At 47.7% G+C, this 19965-nt stretch overlaps 1 protein-coding gene across 5 annotated transcripts in view; it reads left to right on the plus strand.

Moving 5' to 3' along the window:
* Window positions 1-19600, plus strand: part of wu:fi04e12 (Desmoplakin-B) — a 29845-nt gene extending 10245 nt beyond the window's left edge. For 3 of the 5 annotated variants that reach the window (XM_056764065.1, XM_056764067.1, XM_056764068.1), the window contains 20 exons: window positions 6892-7017; window positions 7376-7453; window positions 7531-7698; window positions 7964-8068; window positions 8174-8269; window positions 8499-8624; window positions 8697-8852; window positions 8929-9083; window positions 9292-9418; window positions 9504-9690; window positions 9860-10035; window positions 10502-10680; window positions 10759-10897; window positions 11028-11221; window positions 11741-11897; window positions 11987-12070; window positions 12938-13045; window positions 13137-13235; window positions 13314-15140; window positions 15814-19600. In XM_056764065.1, coding sequence (XP_056620043.1) covers window positions 6892-7017; window positions 7376-7453; window positions 7531-7698; window positions 7964-8068; window positions 8174-8269; window positions 8499-8624; window positions 8697-8852; window positions 8929-9083; window positions 9292-9418; window positions 9504-9690; window positions 9860-10035; window positions 10502-10680; window positions 10759-10897; window positions 11028-11221; window positions 11741-11897; window positions 11987-12070; window positions 12938-13045; window positions 13137-13235; window positions 13314-15140; window positions 15814-18987 — 7461 coding nt within the window. In that variant the 3' untranslated portion in view covers window positions 18988-19600. The remainder of the gene's footprint in view (window positions 1-6891; window positions 7018-7375; window positions 7454-7530; window positions 7699-7963; window positions 8069-8173; window positions 8270-8498; window positions 8625-8696; window positions 8853-8928; window positions 9084-9291; window positions 9419-9503; window positions 9691-9859; window positions 10036-10501; window positions 10681-10758; window positions 10898-11027; window positions 11222-11740; window positions 11898-11986; window positions 12071-12937; window positions 13046-13136; window positions 13236-13313; window positions 15141-15813) is intronic. The other 2 variants (XM_056764066.1, XM_056764069.1) reach the window with 2 other exon arrangements.
* The last annotated feature ends 365 nt before the right edge of the window (window positions 19601-19965 follow it).

Consider the following 19965-nt stretch of genomic DNA (forward strand, 5'->3'; position numbering starts at 1 on the left):
ACGGCATTAACTCATCTACTGCACTGTAACTTTAATAACCGCATTAACTCATCTACTGCACTGTAACTTCAATAACTGCACTAACTCATCTACTGCACTGTAACCTTAATAACCGCATTAACTCATCTACTGCACTGTAACCTTAATAACCGCATTAACGCATCTACTGCACTGTAACTTCAATAACTGCATTAACTCATCTACTGCACTGTAACTTTAATAACTGCATTAACTCATCTACTGCACTGTAACTTTAATAACCGCATTAACTCATCTACTGCACTGTAACTTTAATAACCGCATTAACTCATCTACTGCACTGTAACTGCATAACGGCATTAACTCATCTACTGCACTGTAACTTTAATAACCGCATTAACTCATCTACTGCACTGTAACTTTAATAACCGCATTAACTCATCTACTGCACTGTAACTGCATAACTGCATCTACTCATGTATTGCACTATAACTTCAATAACTGCACTCACTCATCTTCTGCACTGTAACTGCATAACGGCATTAACTCATCTACTGCACTGTAACTTTAATAACCGCATTAACTCATCTACTGCACTGTAACTTCAATAACTGCACTAACTCATCTACTGCACTGTAACCTTAATAACCGCATTAACTCATCTACTGCACTGTAACCTTAATAACCGCATTAACGCATCTACTGCACTGTAACTTCAATAACTGCATTAACTCATCTACTGCACTGTAACTTTAATAACCGCATTAACTCATCTACTGCACTGTAACTTCAATAACTGCATTAACTCATCTACTGCACTGTAACTGCATAACTGCATCTACTCATGTATTGCACTATAACTTCAATAACTGCACTAACTCATCTTCTGCACTGTAACTGTATAACTGCATCAACTCATCTACTGCACTGTAACTTTAATAGAGCTAATGTCTGTAATTAATGAACACTCAGGTCACTTGCACTATTGTATAGTCTATATCGTTATCTGTTCATAACCACCTGTACATTAATGTTCACAGTATATAGCCTTCTGTATATATTGTTCATAGAACATACCGATTGTCATATTTTTATAGTACATGCCCATCGTAAATTATTTTCCTAATATCGTATTCTGTATTTATTCACACTGTATATCTGCACTTGCTAATTGCACTTCTGGTTAGACCTAAACTACATTTCGTTACACTGTACTTGTATATGTGTAATGACAATAAAGTTGAATCTAATCTAATCTATAAAATAGAGATTAGAACCACATCTGTGACATCACACATCAGCACTCTCATTGAACACAAACTCATTTCATCAACTACACAACCGATGAGCATGATTCTGCACAAGTGTGTCAGCGGTTCCCTTTCTGTCGGTCTCTCGACGTTGTGTCGAGAACGACAGATGGGGTTCGCCCTTGAGAACCAATCAACTCTGACTACTATAGAAAAGGCCAATGAAATTTGGCGAATGCAATTTGCATGCCGGGCTCCGCCCCCGGAAATCCGGTATAAAAGGAGGCCGGCGTGCAGCATTCACTTACCTTTTTGTTCTTCAGAGCCATCGCTCATGAGTACAACTCAGGATTCAATCCTCTACAACTACACGCTGGTGCTACGACGTGTTACAGCGGATCGTCCCTTCCTGCAGCGACCTTCCCCTGGGCGTCTCGGCGGTTCCGGAGGTGTTAGAGATTTTTTCTAAAAGTCCTTTTCAGGACTGACTGAGCATTCTCCAGCGCGGCATGTCCCGCTGTTCTCTTGGGTGCGGCACCCTCATCGAGGAGGGGGATGGACACGATCGCTGCATTAGGTGTCTGGGCGTCCAGCACACTGAAGCAGCGTTTGTTGACACATCTGCCTGCACTGCGGGCAGATTGTCATTCAGAAGTTGCGGTCACGGGTGGCTGTCTTCCTACGGGAACCAGCCACCATTTCGTCTGCTACCCGGGCTGTGACATCTGTGGCTACGGCCCCGATGACCACCCACGTTAGCAGCGTTAGTGATACGGGGAACTCTGCGAACGTAAACCCGCCAGCCAAGTGCTCACGGGCCGATCGCACCCCGATTCGCTCTTCTGAACGTTCCCCAACCGGCGGTGGCATACCGTCCGGATCCTCACGCACACACTCGGAAACGATGTGTGACGTAGATGAGATGTCGCTCGCAGCATCGGAGGGAGACTGGCATCCGACTCTGCCGAATCCAAACTCCACCCCCAGCGGTCGAGTTCAGGAGGAAGCAGAAGTGATGTCATCCGTGCTAACCCGGGGATACGTGGTTCCCGAGGTCGGTGCGCGGTGCAAACCGCGCCCACCCCGGGTGCCATGTTTTTCCCGGAGGTGCATGAGGAGCTGTGTAAAACTTGGAACGCTCCACTCACGGACCGTTCCAGTGAAACCAGCTCCGGCTCCCTTACTTCCCTCGATGGTGAGGCAGCCAAGGACTGCGTCGAGATCCCCCGGGTGGAACGTCCGCCTGCGGTGCACCTGTGCCGCGGACGGCTACCACCTGGGGGGGGATCGACCACTCCTACCGTCCAAAGCACGTAAGACTTCGGCATCACTGGTGTCGAAAGCTTGCGATGTTGCGGGCCAGGCTGCCTCCTCTCTCTATGCCTTGGCCATCCTGCAGGTCCGCCAGGCCAGGGCGTTGAGAGGGCTCCACGAGGGTAAGGCCGACCCGGGTATAATGCAGGATCTCCGTGCCACCGCTGACAGCGCTCTACGGGCGACTAAGGCGGCGGCACGGGCCCTGGGTCGGACGATGTCCACGGTAGTGGTCCAGGAGAGACACCCCCGGCTATACCTTGTGCAGAAGAGTGACAGCAAGGAAGTCCGCTTTCTTGATGCACTCATCTCGCAGGGTGGGTTGTTGGTAACACCGTCGAGGACTGCGCTCAGCAGTTTTTTGACGGCGAAGCAGACAGTGGCAATTAACCACATTTTTTTCACGCCGCGACTCGGCCGCCTACAGGCCTCCGAGATCTCACGTGACGTCTGCTTCCCTGCAACCCAGGACCCTTTCGACATCGGCTCCGGTTCCTGTGCCCCCACAGGCGGCACCCCGGAAGCAGAGGTCGAGGGGGAAACCTCCACCCCGTCAGCAACCTCCTCGCGAGAAGGGACACTGACGGGAAGACCCCAGGGAGAACAACATCGGGCCCGAACCTTCACAGCCACGGCTCTGATCGGTCGGTACGGGACGACTCCTGCCTCGTCACCAAAGCCGGGCCCTTGTTAGGGCTTGGCGCCCACTTACTCACTGAGTTTTCTGTTCTCCCCGGGTTTCCTTGCAGCCGATCGCACACTCCACTGGACTGTGCTCGGCGAACCGACCTCACACCCTGGCGAGGCGTGAGGTCGTACACATATGACAGCCGTCACCACTCTCAAACCGACAGTGCGTGCCGTTGTCCCGCCAGGCAGGTAAGCAGGCGGAGCAAAAACCTTCCCTCCGGGGACTCCCCGCGACATGGTTAGCTCCGCCAGCCGACGAACCACCCCCCGTGGGAATGATGAAGCAGACCGTCCCCTTGGTCACCCTGTCACAGTCCCTGGGAGCTCGAGAGCTGCCCACACTGTCTCGCTGGCTAATGAGGGCGGTCCGTCTTGGTTACTCGATCCAGTTCGCCAGAGACTCACCCAAGTTTCGGGGCATCATCTCTCCCTCTGTCAGAGGCAGGGACGCCTCCGTACTTCGGGTAGAGGTCACCACCCTTCTGGCAAAACAGGCATCGAGTTCGTCCCTCAAAACCAAGATGTTCAGTGGGTCACCACCCGCACTTCATCGTTCCCAAGAAAGACGGCGGGTTGCCCCCAAAGGCTGCGTACCCTGAACAGAGCACCTTCACAAGCTGCCATTCAGGGTGCTCACACAGAGGCGCGTCCTGACATCTATGAGGTGTCAGGATTGGTTCGTGGCAATCGACCTGAAGGACGCTTACTTTCATGTCTCGATCCTCCTCGACACCGGCCGTTCCCACGGTTCGCGTGCGAGAGGCGGGCATATCAGTACAGAGTCCTCCCTTTCGGTCTGTCCCTGACCGCCCTTTCTCCCTGAGAGGAGGAAGGCGAGCGGGTACTAAACTATCTCAGCGACTGGCCTATCTTGGCACACTCGCGAGATCTGTTATGTACACAAAGGGACCTGGTGCTCCGGCACCTAGGTCGATTGGGACTCCAGGTCAACCAAGAGAGGGGCAAGCTCTCCCCAGTGCAGAGCATCCTCTTTCTCGGTATGGAACTCAGCTCTGTCACCATGTCGGCACACCTGTCCGCAGTTGTGCCCAACCAGTGTTGAACTGTCTGAAATGAACATTTTAGGCAGACAGCGGTCCCCCTGAAACAATTCAGAGGCTCCTGGGACACATGGCGTCCTCGCGGGTTAATACCCCTCGAGTTGATGCACATGACACCGCTCCAACACTGGTTTCAGAGTCGAGTTCCGAGGAGAGCGTGGCACACCGGCAGCAGGCGCATGGTGATGCCGCCCTGCTGCCGACGCACCATAACCCCTAGTCTTTATGACTTTTTCGACGGACTCAGGTCCCTTTGAGCAGGTTATGAGGCAGGTCGTGGTGACGACTGAAGTCTCCCTGCAGGGGTGCGGTGTAGTGTGCAACGGGCACGCAGGTGGGGTGTTGGACGAACCCCCGCCTGCGCTGGCATATCAATTGCCAAGAGTTGTGGGCTATGCTACTTGCACTGAGCAGGCTACGGCCTCTCGTGCGAGACATGCACGTGCTGTTCCGAGGACAGCACTATAGCTGTAGCGAATACAGATCGTCAGGGTGGCGTTCGCACACAGCAGCCAAACACAACTTGCTCGACGCCTCCTTCGGTGGAGTCAACAGGTGACTCGTTCCCTGCAGGCCACACACCCCGGGCAAACTGAACTAGACAGCCGACGTGCTTTCTCGCCAGTTTATGCCTCGTGGAGAGTGGCGACTCCACCCCCGTGCAGTCCAGCTCATTTGGAGGCTGTTCGGATAGGCCCAGGTAAAACCTGTTCACCTCCCGTAACACCACCATTTGCCCGCTTGATAGTCCCTGCCCTCGGCACGGATATCCTTGCGCACAGCTGGCCGCGGGATGGGCGGAAGCACACCTTCCCCCCCCCAGGAGCCTTCTTGTACAGACTCTGTGCAAGGTCAGGGAGCAGGAGCACCAAGTGTTATTGGTTACACCACACCGGTCTAACCGCACTTGGCCTCAGAGCCGATGCTCTGGACAGCGACTCCCCCTGAACCATTCCCCTGACAGAGGACCTGCTCTCTCAGGGGAAGGACACGTTCTGGCATCCCAGATCAGACCTCTGGAACACCCATGTCTGGTCGTTACGACGGCATCCCGATCTCAGAATCTCCCATGCCCATTGGCAGTGAGGGCTCACTCCACACGGAGTTTAGCCACCTCCTGGACACTGGCAGAAGCGCCTCTCTAGCAGACATCTGTAGAGCTGCGGGTTGGGCTATGCCCAAACACCTTCGCAAGGGTTAACAACCTTCGCGTAAACCCGGTGTCAGCCCACGTCCTGCGTGGCGACATGTAGGACTGGCATCCGGGGGGGCGTATGCCTGCGAAAGCACCTTTCCACCCTCTAACAGGTTGGGTCAGTGTGCTATTTACCTTTTCTTCTTACCCGAACACATCGCTAAGAAACTGGTACCTCACCAGCCTCCCTTCTTACCCAGACACTGGTTAAGAATAGGCATTCCATCCATCACCAAACAAGCACCCCCTGGGGGCTGGCTGGGCAGAGCAGCCTTCCCCCTTAGGCCGGGATACCATGTGAGCTATCACAGATAGCTCAAACCGGACCTAGTGCTACCGGACGTCTGTAACACCCCCTCCGTGGGCTGTTCCGTCTGATGTATCCTCATGAGAATGGTTCCCACTCCTGGTAACCCATGAGCTTCCCCAGGTGGGCCTCCACCTCGCGGTTAACTACTCAGTCCGCACGTTCCATGCGTTCTCCTCCAAGGACGAGACCATACCTATATCCACCATATTCCTCCCCACGGGTAGGAGGTGGCCTCTGTAGCGCTTCTCTGATTAAGAGTCGCGCTTACCCGGTGTAAACTGATCTGGACGGCCTCTCGCCTATAGAGAGCTAAGGCCCCGTCCGTGAAAGTTACCGGTCAGGGCTGTACCCATCTTTCTCCAAGAAAGCTCTGGAACCCCCCGACCACCACACTGGAAGGTTACAGTCTCACGAAAGCTTCGAGATGACACGCCCAGGCTTGTTACCGTCGCTTCGCTAGAGATTGTGACGCGATACAGCGTTGTGGCGTTTTCCATAGGCAACCCCATCTGTCGTTCTCGACACAACGTCGAGAGACCGACAGAAAGGGAACGTCTTGGTTACGTATGTAACCTCAGTTCCCTGATGGAGGGAACGAGACGTTGTGTCCCTTATGCCACGAACACGTATCGTATTCTGCTGCAGTTTGAGAGGTCTCAGGCTCTTCAGAACAAAGGTAAGTGAATGCTGCACGCCGGCCTCCTTTTATACCGGATTTCCGGGGGCGGAGCCCGGCATGCAAATTGCATTCGCCAAATTTCATTGGCCTTTTCTATAGTAGTCAGAGTTGATTGGTTCTCAAGGGCGAACCCCATCTGTCGTTCTCGACACAACGTCGAGAGACCGACAGAAAGGGAACTGAGGTTACATACGTAACCAAGACGTTCAGCTGTGATGTGTGATTTATAGTGTAATGTTGTCATTATGATGAACCTTTTTGTTCTGAAATCCTGATTTGTTTCTCAGACTCACATGTTGTGTGTATCCTCACAGAACATACTGAAGCTTAAATATAATGATTAGATTGTGTTCAATTGAATTCATTGTTTATCTTGTGTGTGTGTGTGTGTGTGTGTGTGTGTGTGTGCGCAGCGGCTGATAGAGACCTCTCAATGGGGTGATGACTTGTCAGCCATCGGACAGCAGATGGCCAATCACAGCGCATTTCAGAGCTCCATTCAGAAAAGTGTTGAAGTGGATCGAGCTCGAGCTGAACTGGTGAGTACACACACACACACACACACACACACACAGTTTATATATTTTGAGGACCAAGACGAGCACATTCACTGATAAGATACAACAACAACAAAATATGAATTAAATATGTGTGTATATATTTATATACAAATAAGAGTTTATTTCCAAAAGAGATAACACTTTTTAATCAATCATGCAGTTGGTTTGTTTTGATTTCAGCCATAATAACTAATAAAATACAGCTAACTAACACAATAAATCACAATAAAAACAGTATTTTGTTTTTTTAGTTATCTCATTATCTCAAAAGAAACTCTTGATATCATCAGTGATAAGTCCTCAGAGATGATGTGAGTTTGTTGTGTTATTGTTGTAGACGAGAGACAACGACCAGAACCCAGATATAAGCAAATCTTACCTTTATAAACTGGAGCAGGAGTGGGACGGTCTACAGGTGAGAGACACGCACACATCAACTCAGAAACATGACAACTACAACTGTGTTTCACACTTTCATTTGTTTGTCTTCAGAAAACAGTGTATCAGCGGGCAAAGAACTTACAGGTCCTGCGTGACGTCATCGAGGACATATGCAATCAGATCATGTGGGTGAATGACAGAGAAGAAGAAGAGCTGGTGTTTGACTGGGCCGATAACAACATAGACACATACATCCCCAAAAAAGAGGAGAGCTTTTCTGTAAGAACACACACATACACACACATTCAGACACACATGCACATAGACACACATACACACACAGACACACACAGACACACACAGACATGCACAAAGACACACACAAATACTAACACACACAAAACCATGGTCAATAGCAACTCAATAACTACGAGTAGTCATAAGTTACATCTGTGAACATGTCTTGCTGGGGTGTTTTAGATGGAAATACTGGGAAATAAAACAGAGATTCTTGTAAAGTGAAATAAATGTGTTTGTTCTGCAGAAGTTAATGAGTGAACTGGAACAAAAGGAAGTTCATCTGAATGTTCTGAGAGGAAAGGCTGACGTACAGCTGAAGAACAAACATCCCGCGTCTGATAAGATTCAGGTAAACATCTGTCTCTCTCTCTCTGTGTGTTGGTTTTGTGTCATGTTTTACTGTTGTGTCACTCACTCTGAGAACTGGTGTGTGTGTGTGTGTGTGTGTTTAAAGGCGTACATGGAGACGTTACAGACGCAGTGGAGCTGGCTGCTGCAGATCACCAGATGTATTCAAGTTCATCTGAAGGAAAACGCACAGTACAGTCAGGTAACAGTGATCATCCTTCAGAAGCTGGTGATGAATCAGTTTTGATGAAAAATGTCAACAGTTTCACCCAAATGATTTATCCTAAAAAGAGGCACTCACACTCGTTTCAATGGCAGTGAGATGTGAACTTTTTCCATGTGATGTACGTACACAGATCTGACTTCAGATCATGTTCTCATGCACACAGAAACAAGAAACACAAATCAATATTATCAACTGTGTTGTCCAGTTCTTTACAGAGACGAAACTAATGAACATTAAACTCCAGAAAGAACACGACAACATCCGTAAGAACTTCACCTGTGACAAAACCACTCCCCTTCATTCCTTACTGGAGCTGATACAAGGACTGGAGGTGAGAAACGTTCAGACACGGCTCTCATCTGTCCAGTGAATTCAGCTTCTCATGTGTGTGTGTGTGTGTCAGAGTGAACGTGAGCGTTTGACAGAACAGAGGGAGATGGTACAACATCTGGTGACTAAATCCAAAAGCATCATCCGACTCAAACCCAGAAACCCAGAGGAGAAGATCACAGGTCAGCGCATCCTCGTAAGGGCGCTCTGTGACTTTAGACAGGATGAGGTGACGCACACACACACACTTGTCATCCTTTATGATATCCATTATTCATCACTAAACTGAAAACGTCTCTGAACAGAACACAATTCATAAAGGAGATGAAGGGATTCTGAAGGATAACTCTGAACGGACCACATGGCACGTGATAGGACCGGGAGGAATGGATATGCAGGTGCCTTCAGTTTGTCTGATCATTCCAGCTCCAAATCCACTGGCTGTCAATCTCGCCAACAAGTATGACACACGTGTGAACACACACACACACACACACAATGTCTGTGTGTTGTTAGTTTTGTCATTTAAATACTTGAGCCTTAAGATAAACGTCTGAATATACATATAAAAACTTCAATTCATTGACAGTGATGTTAAACATATCAAATAGTGAAGCACATGCGTGTGTTGTGTATCATCATGTGAAGTGTTGCGTGTTGTATGGCAGGAATTCTCAGTATTACGAGGCGCTTTTATCCGTGTGGAATCAGCTGTACATCAATGTCAAGAGTATAATATCATGGCAGTACTGCATGCTGGACATTCAGCGGATCAACTCCCTCACAATCGCCATGGTAACCATCCATCCCATCCCCTAAACAAGTGTTGTTGCTCACATAAAGAAGTGTGTTTGAAGATCTCTGTGGCGGGTGTGTTAAGGTGGCCAAAATGGGCACAGAGGAGTACAGCAACATTCTGAGGAGTATGGAAGCACACTTTCAAGAGTTTAAGAAACACTCTGAGAAATCAGAGGTGTTCAGCGCTGAAGATCAGACACACATGGATACGCAAGTCACAGGAGCTTCACAACACTGCAACAACCTCGACGTACAACTGCCATCATACAGTCAGTACACACACACACACACCTCATCACGCACGCACACACACACACACACACACACACACAGAGACAACAAAAACATTTGTCCATATAAACCCGGTCAGAGAGAGCCAGAGAGACACTGATGTGATGTGGTTTAAAGTGAAGGTGTGTGTGTATGTGTGTGTTGTAGCTGCTCGAGGAGAGGGTTCAGAACACACAGTAGCTGTGAGTGTGAAGATGTTGAATGAACTCAACGCTCTTCACTTAAAGCTGGACCGAGCCGAGTCTTCTCTCAACACCTTCCTGTACATCCCCGTCAGAGAGAACGGACCTGATGAATGCAATCGACACATCACCACAACACAGGTGCACACAAAACCGACATGCACAATACACACCACAAAACATACACATGCTTCAAGAAATATTAGGGCTGGAAAACATCGCAGGTGTCTTATGCTTTGTGATGAATTCAAATTCATCTGTTCATCTGAAGTGAGTCAAACCGGATCAACAACTGGATACAAAACTACACACAAAAACAAAAGTCATGTTTACTGTGGTTCGTTTGTATGGAGGACCAATAGTGCCATTTAGAAATAAAAATGAAGAATCAATTGATGAATTGAATCGTGAAAACATCATTTAATTATATATTAATTTCTCTTTTGAAAAAGTGATTTATTTGCTTCCATTTTTATGTTTAAATGATTAAATTGATCAAAATATTCTTCTTTTTTTTCTAAATGGCGCTTTTGGTCCTCCTTACATGTGTGGTTACCATGTTTTACCATGTTTAAAACTCGTCTAATGACGCTGTTATTCTGCTCAGGCCTTTCAGAAAGAGGTTGAAAGCGTGCGAGGAGAGTTTGTGAGGCTGAGAGACAGCGTTCAGGATGAGGTAAAGGATGCAGTGAGCACTGATAAGGGCAGATACCTTCAGAGTCAACTGGACATCATCAATCGCAGACTCCATGAGCTGGAGACCTTCATCACTACACATGTGCAAAGGTACAAACACAAACACACATGCGCTGTCAAACGCTGTCAATCACATGTCACGTGTCACATGTTCTGTGTGTTTGTTAGGTTACATTCGCTCAGGTCTCTGCTGAAGGGTTTACTGAACATCCAGGATGTTGTTAAAGTTTATGAAGCTCGACTGACTGAGAAAGAGACGACTTCACTCGAGCCAGAAGACCTTCAGAAGTACCAGAATGAGCTCAAGGTGAACCTCTACATCATCTACATGTGCAGAAGTACAGGCTTCTCAACATACATGTATTCACATCCTTTTTCTGCGTGTGAACTGAAGTCAGTAAAAATGTATAATGTGAAATTGATATCTTTATGTTCAGAAAATGCAGATCGAAATGGAGCAGAAACAGGATTTGTTGAATTCACTGATGGTGGAGTTGAACAGAATTCTTCAGTTGAATGAACAGACGGAACAGAAGCGCTTCAGGTGTCTCGTGAACACTGAGCAGTACACTGAACACATCCATCAGTTATCAGAGCGCTGGAAACGCATTCACGTACAGATCAACAGCAGGTGAGAGAGAGAGAGAGAGAGAAACTCTTCACGGGCGATCACACAGAACACGCCTTCCTGTTTGGCACTTCACTGCTTTTTTTCAATTCAATTCAATCTTATTTATATAGCGCTTTTCACAGTGTGGGTTGTTCCAGAAGAAAAACACAAAGATTGTTAAACACAACACAGCGCATGTTGTTAAGAGAACTAGAGAGATCATTCTAGTAAATAATATCTAATATCAGCAGTCTCGCAGTGAGCAAGCTAACATGCCCTGTGGCGAGGAACACAAACACCAATGAAAAATAAATGGAGACAAAACAGGTTCAAACTAAAACAGGTTCAAAAAGCCCAGGAGGCTCACCTCTCCTTTCATTCGATTGGACAGTGGGGAAAAAAGGCGCATGACGTCAAGCGCTCTGACTTCAATTCAAAAGAAGCACGTCTAACAGCAAAAAAGAGGTTCTGTCTGATCGGCCCCTTCTTCTGTTCATCTGCAGTGTTGGTCTGTTCACTGTGATGTTGTGTTTCTCTCAGGTGTCATGATCTGGACGCTTACTTCCCGCTGCTCCGGCAGTATCTGAACTCCAGCTCCGCTCTCAGTGAATGGATCAGTCAGACTCAGAGACGTATTGACACTCAGCAGAAGACAGACGACAGCACCCCTTACACTCAACGTCTCAATGAACAGAAAGTCAGAACGACTCACAATCTTTAGCTCGTCAATATATCTGACACACACATATTTGACATTCATTGCTTTTGCATTTATAATGTGTGCAGGCTATAAACTCGGAAATAAAATCCAAAAGAGACCTGTTGGAGACCGTCCAGAACGATGGGAACGAGTGCATCAGTGCCATCAAGGTATACTTTGAAACATGTTTTATAGTGTTTCTAGTGGAGTAGGCGGGGCGAGACTGTGGTTCGAGTCCGGTGAGTAATTGTGAATTAGCGCCAGCTGTGCGCACACCGGCCTCGAATCACGTAGGAGATGGGAGCATATAAAAGGAACGAGCGACCGGACCGTCGAAGAGAGAGGACCGGGCCCGAACTTGTTTTACGTTTGTATTTATATTTGTTGTTTATGTTATTTCGCCGGCGGTCGTCCGTGAGGGGCCGCCGGCTGTTATTATTTATATTAAAATTTTGTGTTTAATGTCTGCCGGTTCCCGCCTCCTTCCTTCCTTTTAATGAAGTGTATTACAGTGTTCACATATCAAACACCATGTGTGTGAAACTACTCCTGATCAAATCTAATAAAATCAAATGTATAAAACGGTCTGTTCTGGTTTATAAAAGCAACAAGCCCCGTGAAGCAGTGGGTTACAAGTGAATTTTATAACAGCTAAGGGCTGATTCACATTTCACTTTTCCGCACGCATATTTGTTATTTTAAATGTAGACACGCGGCAGGCACGCACATATAGAGCCGACGCACATGCATCGACACCTAATCGAGATGGAAATAGTTCAACTTTCCGGAGGGCCGTACACATATTTGAATAGAGAAAGAGGCGCGGCTCCGTTATCCCTGGGGTTTAAACGCGAAATGTTAATTGGGCCTCCGCTTCTTATCGCCCCAACGCCCTTAGCTGTCATAAAATGCACTGTAACCCACTGCTTCACACATCTTATTGCTTTAATAACATCATTTGTGGATCTACTGGCGCTTGCCGTCTGATCAATCCCACGCTGTATTCATATTAATTTCTCACTGTTTTGTCTCTGTAGATTTATGAGCTGGAGTTAGCGTCTTACAGTGCTGGACTGGAAACTTTGCTCAACATTCCCTTCAAGAGAACTCTTCTTCAATCACCGTCATCTGCCATTTCACACGAGGTGCAAACACCACCTCATACTTCACCAGTGGACACAGACCGGGTTGTTTTTATTGTACTTAAATGATTGTGTTCTCCTGTTTGTGTCGCAGGTGTCTTCTCTAAACGCACACTACTTGGAGTTACTCACTCGTTCAAGTGATTACCACAAACTTCTCATGGTCTCTCTGAAGAACATGGAAGAAATGAAGGTATAGTGAGGGTTCAATGAGTTGCTCTCATGCCACCTTCGGCCGGGTGATCCTGATCATTTCTGTTAATCTCTGCAGATTCGCAATACCAGGATTGATCTTCTCGACGAAGAGCTTCAGGAGCTGAGAGACACCATCAAGGACCACACAGAAACCAATGCCGCTTTACAGAAGACCCTCTCGAAGTACAAGCAGGAGCTCAGCGAGTCCCAGGATCATCTGCTTTCTCTGGATGAGGTGAAGAGGACCCAAGCTTTAAAGTGTATGGCCACACAGGAGAGTCTGGACTCCTCGACTAACCGTCTCCAAGAGCTCACGGAGGAAGTACGTCGCCTCAGACTCCAGCTGGAGGAGGGGGAGAGGAGGAAGACCATCGTGGAGGAGCGCTATACATTTTTGCAACAGGATTACAACGAAAGCATGCGTGTGAAACTGAAGGAGCTGGAGCAGGCCAACTGGGCCAAGAAGGAGCTGGAGAAGAATGTGTCTGACCGGACCCAAGAGCTGGAGCGTCTGCGCAAGGAGTTGCAGGAGGAGACGCGGCGCGTGAAGGAGGCGCAGGCTGAGCTGGTGAAGGTAAGGATGTTGCACAGCAAAGAGATCCAGGAGGTGAAACAGACCTTAGAGTCTCAAATCCTCATTACGCAGACCAGCATGCAGAAGCTTTCTCAGCAGCAGGAGAACGATTCGGCCTCCGTGCGTCTGGAATGTGAACGTTTAGAGGACGAGTCTCGAGAATTGAAAGAGCAGCTGCTGAAGATTCGTCTCTCATTCGCTCAGGAGGAGGCTCTACGGAAGCAATTGGAGGAGGAGGGAAAGAGGCTCAGCGCTGTCGGGACAGATGAAGGTCGGAAGAGGCACGAGCTGGAATCTCAGGTGCAGCTGCTGCTAAGCCAGAAACGTGAAGCTGAGAACAAATGGAAGGAGGTGCAGCAGGGCTCCAATCGAACGCTGCAAGAGAAGAGTAGCGAGATAAATCAACTCACATGCAGTCTCGAGGAGGAGCGACGTGGGAAAAGAGCTCTGGAGGCAGAGAGAAGCCGACTGGAAAAAGAGTTGAGTGACCTCAAGTCTAAGAATGAAACCTCTGAAGATGAATTGGTGCAGCTTCGCTCGTCCCATCAAGAACTGAGTCTCATCCGAGTGGAGTTAGAGGCCCATGCCCTCGAAAAGAGCCGCTCAGAACAGACCATCGTGCGGCTACAGACCCGCGTACAAGAACTCCAAAAGGAGGTGAAGCGCCTTGAGAGTGAGCTGGAGAAGCAACTGCGAGCGGCGGAAGATGAGACCGGCAAGCGTAGGAAAATAGAGACGCAACTTGAAAAGACTAACCAGGCCATGCGGGAGTACACAACTACAATTACCACTCTGCGCAAGAGCCACGAAGAGACCAACCTCGAGGCCAAACAAGTGGATGAAGACTGCAAGCGGCTGCAGGAAGCTCTGGACCGCAGTCTGAAGGAGAATAAAGTGTCTTCTCAGAGTCTGACTGCTCTGAGAGCGGAGATGAATACTCTCAAAGTCCAGCTGACACAGGACCAGGGCCGCGTCAATGACACTAACCAGCGCTACGACGCACTTCGCCGTACCCTCGAAGAGAAGACCACCGCTCTTAACGTGAGTACCGTCGAGACAGAGCGTCTGCAGAGAGTCACTGAAACACTCAGTAAAGAACGTCTCCGTCTGGAGGAAGAGTTGCGACGTGTGCGTCTGGAGTGTGAGGAACTACTAAAAGGCAAAACCAACGAAGAACGTGAAATGGCCAATCAGATCGCAGCTCTGCAGAAGCAGTTTGAAGCCAGCCAGCGTGCCAGCGCAGAACATGACAGGATTATGCGGCAGCTCACACGAGAGCGAGAAAAACTGCAGCTTGAGATAGAAAACACACAAAAACAAGCCAGTGAGGTACAAAAGGCTGTTTTAAGAGACTCCAGCTGTTTTAGATGTAGATGCTCTCGTCTCTCTCAGCCTGTTCTGCTTGTAGATGGTTACCTCCCGTGATCATCTGACATGCAAATGATTCTCCACCAATCATGTGCCACTCATTTGCATGTTTGTGAAATTTGCATGTTTGATCTCTGTACCACACACCACCGGATAATCAGATTAACATCTTCATTTGAGTGCACATGTGATTCTTCACACACCTCTATATCAACATCAAACTTGAAAAACTAAATTCTTCTCACACAAACCTGTATGTCTTTCTTTTTTTTTTAACATTAAAGATGGATAAAAAACTGTGTTTTTCATTAAGGATTTGTTTTACTGAAAAAAGAAAGTCTTACAGGTTTGGATCACTGGTAAATCAGGTCTGTTCTTTTGAAGATTAAGAGATAATGTACATCCAGACAGTTGTTATCACAAAATAATCCCATTTGTATGACACTTTATGCTGTGGTCATTACAGACTGGATGTGTATTTTTTTTTGCTTTTGCACGGCTGCTTCTCACGTGAATACATTAATGGACACATTATATTGATTTGAAATATTTTAGTAGTAATTTATCTGTATAGATGTTGAAATATATTACCAATGACCAAATTATCTTTCTCTCCCTTCTTTCTCTTTTGAAGACGTCTTCTGTGATCCAGACCTCTCAGTCCCGATACACTGAACTGCAGCAGGAACGTGATGACCTCATGAAGAAAACCAAAAGCATGGAACAGGAAATGACGCGTTTGAAAAAGCTGGAGGATGAACTGGCACGTACCAAACGCTCAGCCGAGTCTGAACTGCGACTGAAATTACAGCTGCAGGAGGAGAACGACAAGATCAAGAAAGATTTCACTCAATGGAGGAGCACATGTGATACTCACGAGGAGAAAATACGACAGCACGGCTCAGAGCGCTCTGCCCTGGAGAGTCAGTTGACCTCTGTCAAGAGTGAGATGGAGAAGCTGAGGGCTCAACTGAGAGAGGTGGAAGAACGTTACAGACTCCAGTCCCCAACGCCTAGGCAGAAACCGGATGGTGCTAATAAATTTTCCCAAACAGACCAACCCGACTCCTCTAATCTGGTCTTCGATGGTGTCCGGAAGAAAGTCACGGCACAGCAACTACATGACTGTGGCGTGATCGACAAAGTGACTTTGGAGCAGTTAATAAACAGTCAGCGGACCATCCAGGATGTAGCCGTTGATATCAGGCTCAATCTGAAAGGCACAGGAGCCATCGCTGGGCTGTCAGGTGGACCTAAAGGAAAACTGACCTTCACAGAAGCCAAGAAACAAACATTGCTCCCAGAAGAGAGTGGAATCATGTTATTAGAAGCTCAAGCTGCCACAGGCCACATCATAGATCCAAGAGCTAATGTGAGACTGACTGTTGAGGAGGCTTGTCTGAACGGACTGGTGGATGAAACTGACAAGAAGCAGCTGTTGACTGCAGAGGCCGCCTGCGTTGGGTTCAGGGATCCAAAAACCGGCAAGCTGCTGTCAGCCAGCCAAGCCACAAGGAAGGGAATCATTGAGCGGGACACGGCTCTTCGTCTGCTGCAGGCACAGGAGGCGGCAGGAGGTATCCTTGATCCCACCCTCAGTGTGTATCTCTCTAAAGATGCTGCCATGGACCGTGATCTCATCGATGAGGATCTTTACCAAGCTCTAAACGCAAGACCAGAGTGCTACGTCGATCCAGACACAAGTCTTCGCACCGCCTACGTTACCCTGAAGAAGCGCTGCAAAGCTGACCTCAACAGCGGCCTGCTCCTGCTTCCAGCCCCTGAAAAACCCATGACCGTACCCGGGCTACGTGCCGAAGTTAACGTGTCGGATCTGGTTGATGCCAAACTGCTGGATGCTTCAGATGTGGATCAGTTACGAGAGGGCAAGATTACCAGCCAAGACATAGAGCAGAGGCTTCGGGCGTATCTGCGAGAATCAACATGCATCGCTGGGATTTACGATGAGGCCAAGGACTGCACTCTGACTATCTACAAGGCCATGAAGGACAATCTTCTGCGTCCAGGCACGAGCTTGGAGCTTCTGGAGGCCCAGGCCGCCTCCGGCTTCGTGATTGACCCAATCCATAATGAGTACTACACTGTGGAAGAGGCCTGTAAGAAAGGACTGGTAGGTGTGGAATTCAAAGACAAGCTTCTTTCTGCTGAGAGAGCCGTCACTGGTTACAAACACCCCGGCACCAATAAGATCATCTCCCTGTTTGAGGCCATCGAGAACGGCATCATAGAGAAAGGTCACGGCATTCGCCTACTAGAGGCTCAGATCGCTAGCGGCGGCATCATCGATCCTGAACGCAGTCACAGAATTGATGTAGATGTTGCCTATCAAAGGGGATACTTCGGTGAGGAGATGAACCAGATTCTGAAAGATGAGGGAGATGATACCAAGGGTTTCTTTGAGCCCAACACAGAAGAGAATCTAACCTACCTGGAGCTAAAGAGCCGTTGCATTACAGACAAGAAGACGGGACTGGTGCTCCTTCCTCTTCACGACAAGAAAAAGACTCAGCAGAACTCCTGGCTGAGGAAGAGAAGGGTGTTGATCGTGGATCCAGAAAATAACAAAGAGATGACTGTGCGCGAAGCTTACGAGAGAAAGCTCATAGACTACGAGATGTTCTTGGAATTGTCCCAGCAGGAGTGTGAGTGGGAAGAAACTGTCATCACCGCTTCGGATGGCTCCACCATAACAGCTATAATGGACATGAAGACGGGCACTCAGTATGACTTGAAAGATCTGCTGAAAAAGGGTGTGATCGACCAAGATGTGTTCAACAGGTATCGCTCTGGAGAAGTCTCACTCACTCAGCTTGCTGATCTGATCACCAGCAGAACAAAGGATTCCTCCTCCTCAACATCATCATCATCATCATTCACATCACAGGTGTCAATTAATAGCCAGACAACCAGAACTGAAACCATCCAAACTGTCCAAGGAGTCTCCGCATCTCAAGAGCCGTCCTCAACGAACACTTCCAAGCATTTTTCCAGCATGTCCATCAAGTTAGCTCCGTTACTAGAAACAGTAGAGGAACAGAATCCAGTGGGGGGCATCTTTGACACAGAGAAGCTTGAGAAGATTAGCGTGTGTAATGCTCTGAAGAGAGGAATCATCGATTCCATCACGGCACACAGGCTGTTGGAGGCACAAGCCTGCACTGGTGGCATTGTGAATCCGGAAAACGGCCGCCGTGTGTCCATTCAGGAGGCCACCCGTCTCGGTGTGATCGATGACGACATGGCTAACAGATTAAAATCAGCACAGAAAGCTTACATTGGTTTCGACGATGTGGAAACCAAGCGCAAGATGTCCGCCGCCGAAGCGGTGAAAGAAAAATGGCTGCCGTACGAAGCAGGTCAGCGCTTTCTTGAGTTCCAGTATTTAACCGGAGGTCTGTTTGACCCCGAGCTCGGATCCAGACGTACACTTGAAGAGGCTCTTCAGCTGGGCTGGCTGGACATGAGGGGTGCTCAGAGGCTTCAGGACACACGGCACCACCCAAAGACCCTTACCTGCCCCAAGACCAAACTGAGGATCTCTTACAAGGAGGCTCTAGAAGGCTGCATGAACGAAGAGAACACGGATGTGCGAATGCTTCCCGCCGCAACGGTTTCATCACGTGGAATCAGCAGCCCTCACAATCTCTCCAACCCCGGATCTGCCTCCGGCTCACGCAGCGGGTCACGCAGGGGAAGTGTGGATTACACTTTATCACCCTCGCCCGCCTCCAAACACAGCAGCTTCAGCTACAACAGAACTTCCATCAGCTCCCTATCTCTCTCCTAAATCATCCATGAAAGTATTTCAGATCACTACAGTAGAACATTGAATGAAATCAAACCACCCAAAGCAAAATCACTGGAAAGCAATATAACACCACGCTCAAAGAAACACTGGAAACGTTTTGAAGAAAGCAGGCTTGTGGAAGTGAGGAATGTATTAGTGTCTTTGGTTATACCTTATTCTACAGTGCCCGTGTTTTAGTGAATTATACATTTAAGTACTGAGTAATAATAATTAACTTCATGTACTTACTATAGGATTAGGGTGTTGTTTAGGCATCGTTACATGTCATTTTTCATAATGTATAGTAAATACTATAGTTAATACATGTAATGTGTGTAAGAAGGACACTGTAAAATAAAGTGTCACATTGTCTTTTACTAAACTCTCTCTTTACTTACAGTCTGGGGGTTTAGAAGCTACCGAAGTATATTAAAGAGATTAAAGAGTAGTTTTTGACTTTAGATGGGTGAAGATATCACTTTATTTTTCTTTCTTAACACCACTAAATGTTTAGTATCTTTAGTTTCTTCATGGCTTTGTGAAGTTAACATCTAATGTGATTTCTGACTTTTTTATTCTGAAGTGTTGCTTAAATAAAGATTTATCAAAATGATTGACTCAACTGAAAGTCTTCTTTCCAGTTGGTTTACATTAATAATTTAACATCCAGCATCACATTCTTCACATAGAATAAACGACACATTTAGTAAAACAGCTCAACAAATGATCTGCACTCTGGTTCACCAAGGGCCGGCCCTAGCGTTTTGGGGGCCCTTAACTGATTACAAAAGGAGGCCCCCCCATCATCTAATGTACACAATATACTATGGGTTAGGGTTAGTGGTTACAGCATGGTTCTAGCAACGCAGAGATCATGGGTTCGATCCCTGGGATTGCACATGCACAGAATGTTTAGTATAATGCAATTAATGTAAGTCGCTTTGGAAAATGCATATATGTAAATTCTGATTTGTAAAT

This window comes from Triplophysa dalaica, chromosome 13, assembly GCF_015846415.1.
Source record: "Triplophysa dalaica isolate WHDGS20190420 chromosome 13, ASM1584641v1, whole genome shotgun sequence".
Lineage (NCBI taxonomy): Eukaryota > Metazoa > Chordata > Actinopteri > Cypriniformes > Nemacheilidae > Triplophysa > Triplophysa dalaica.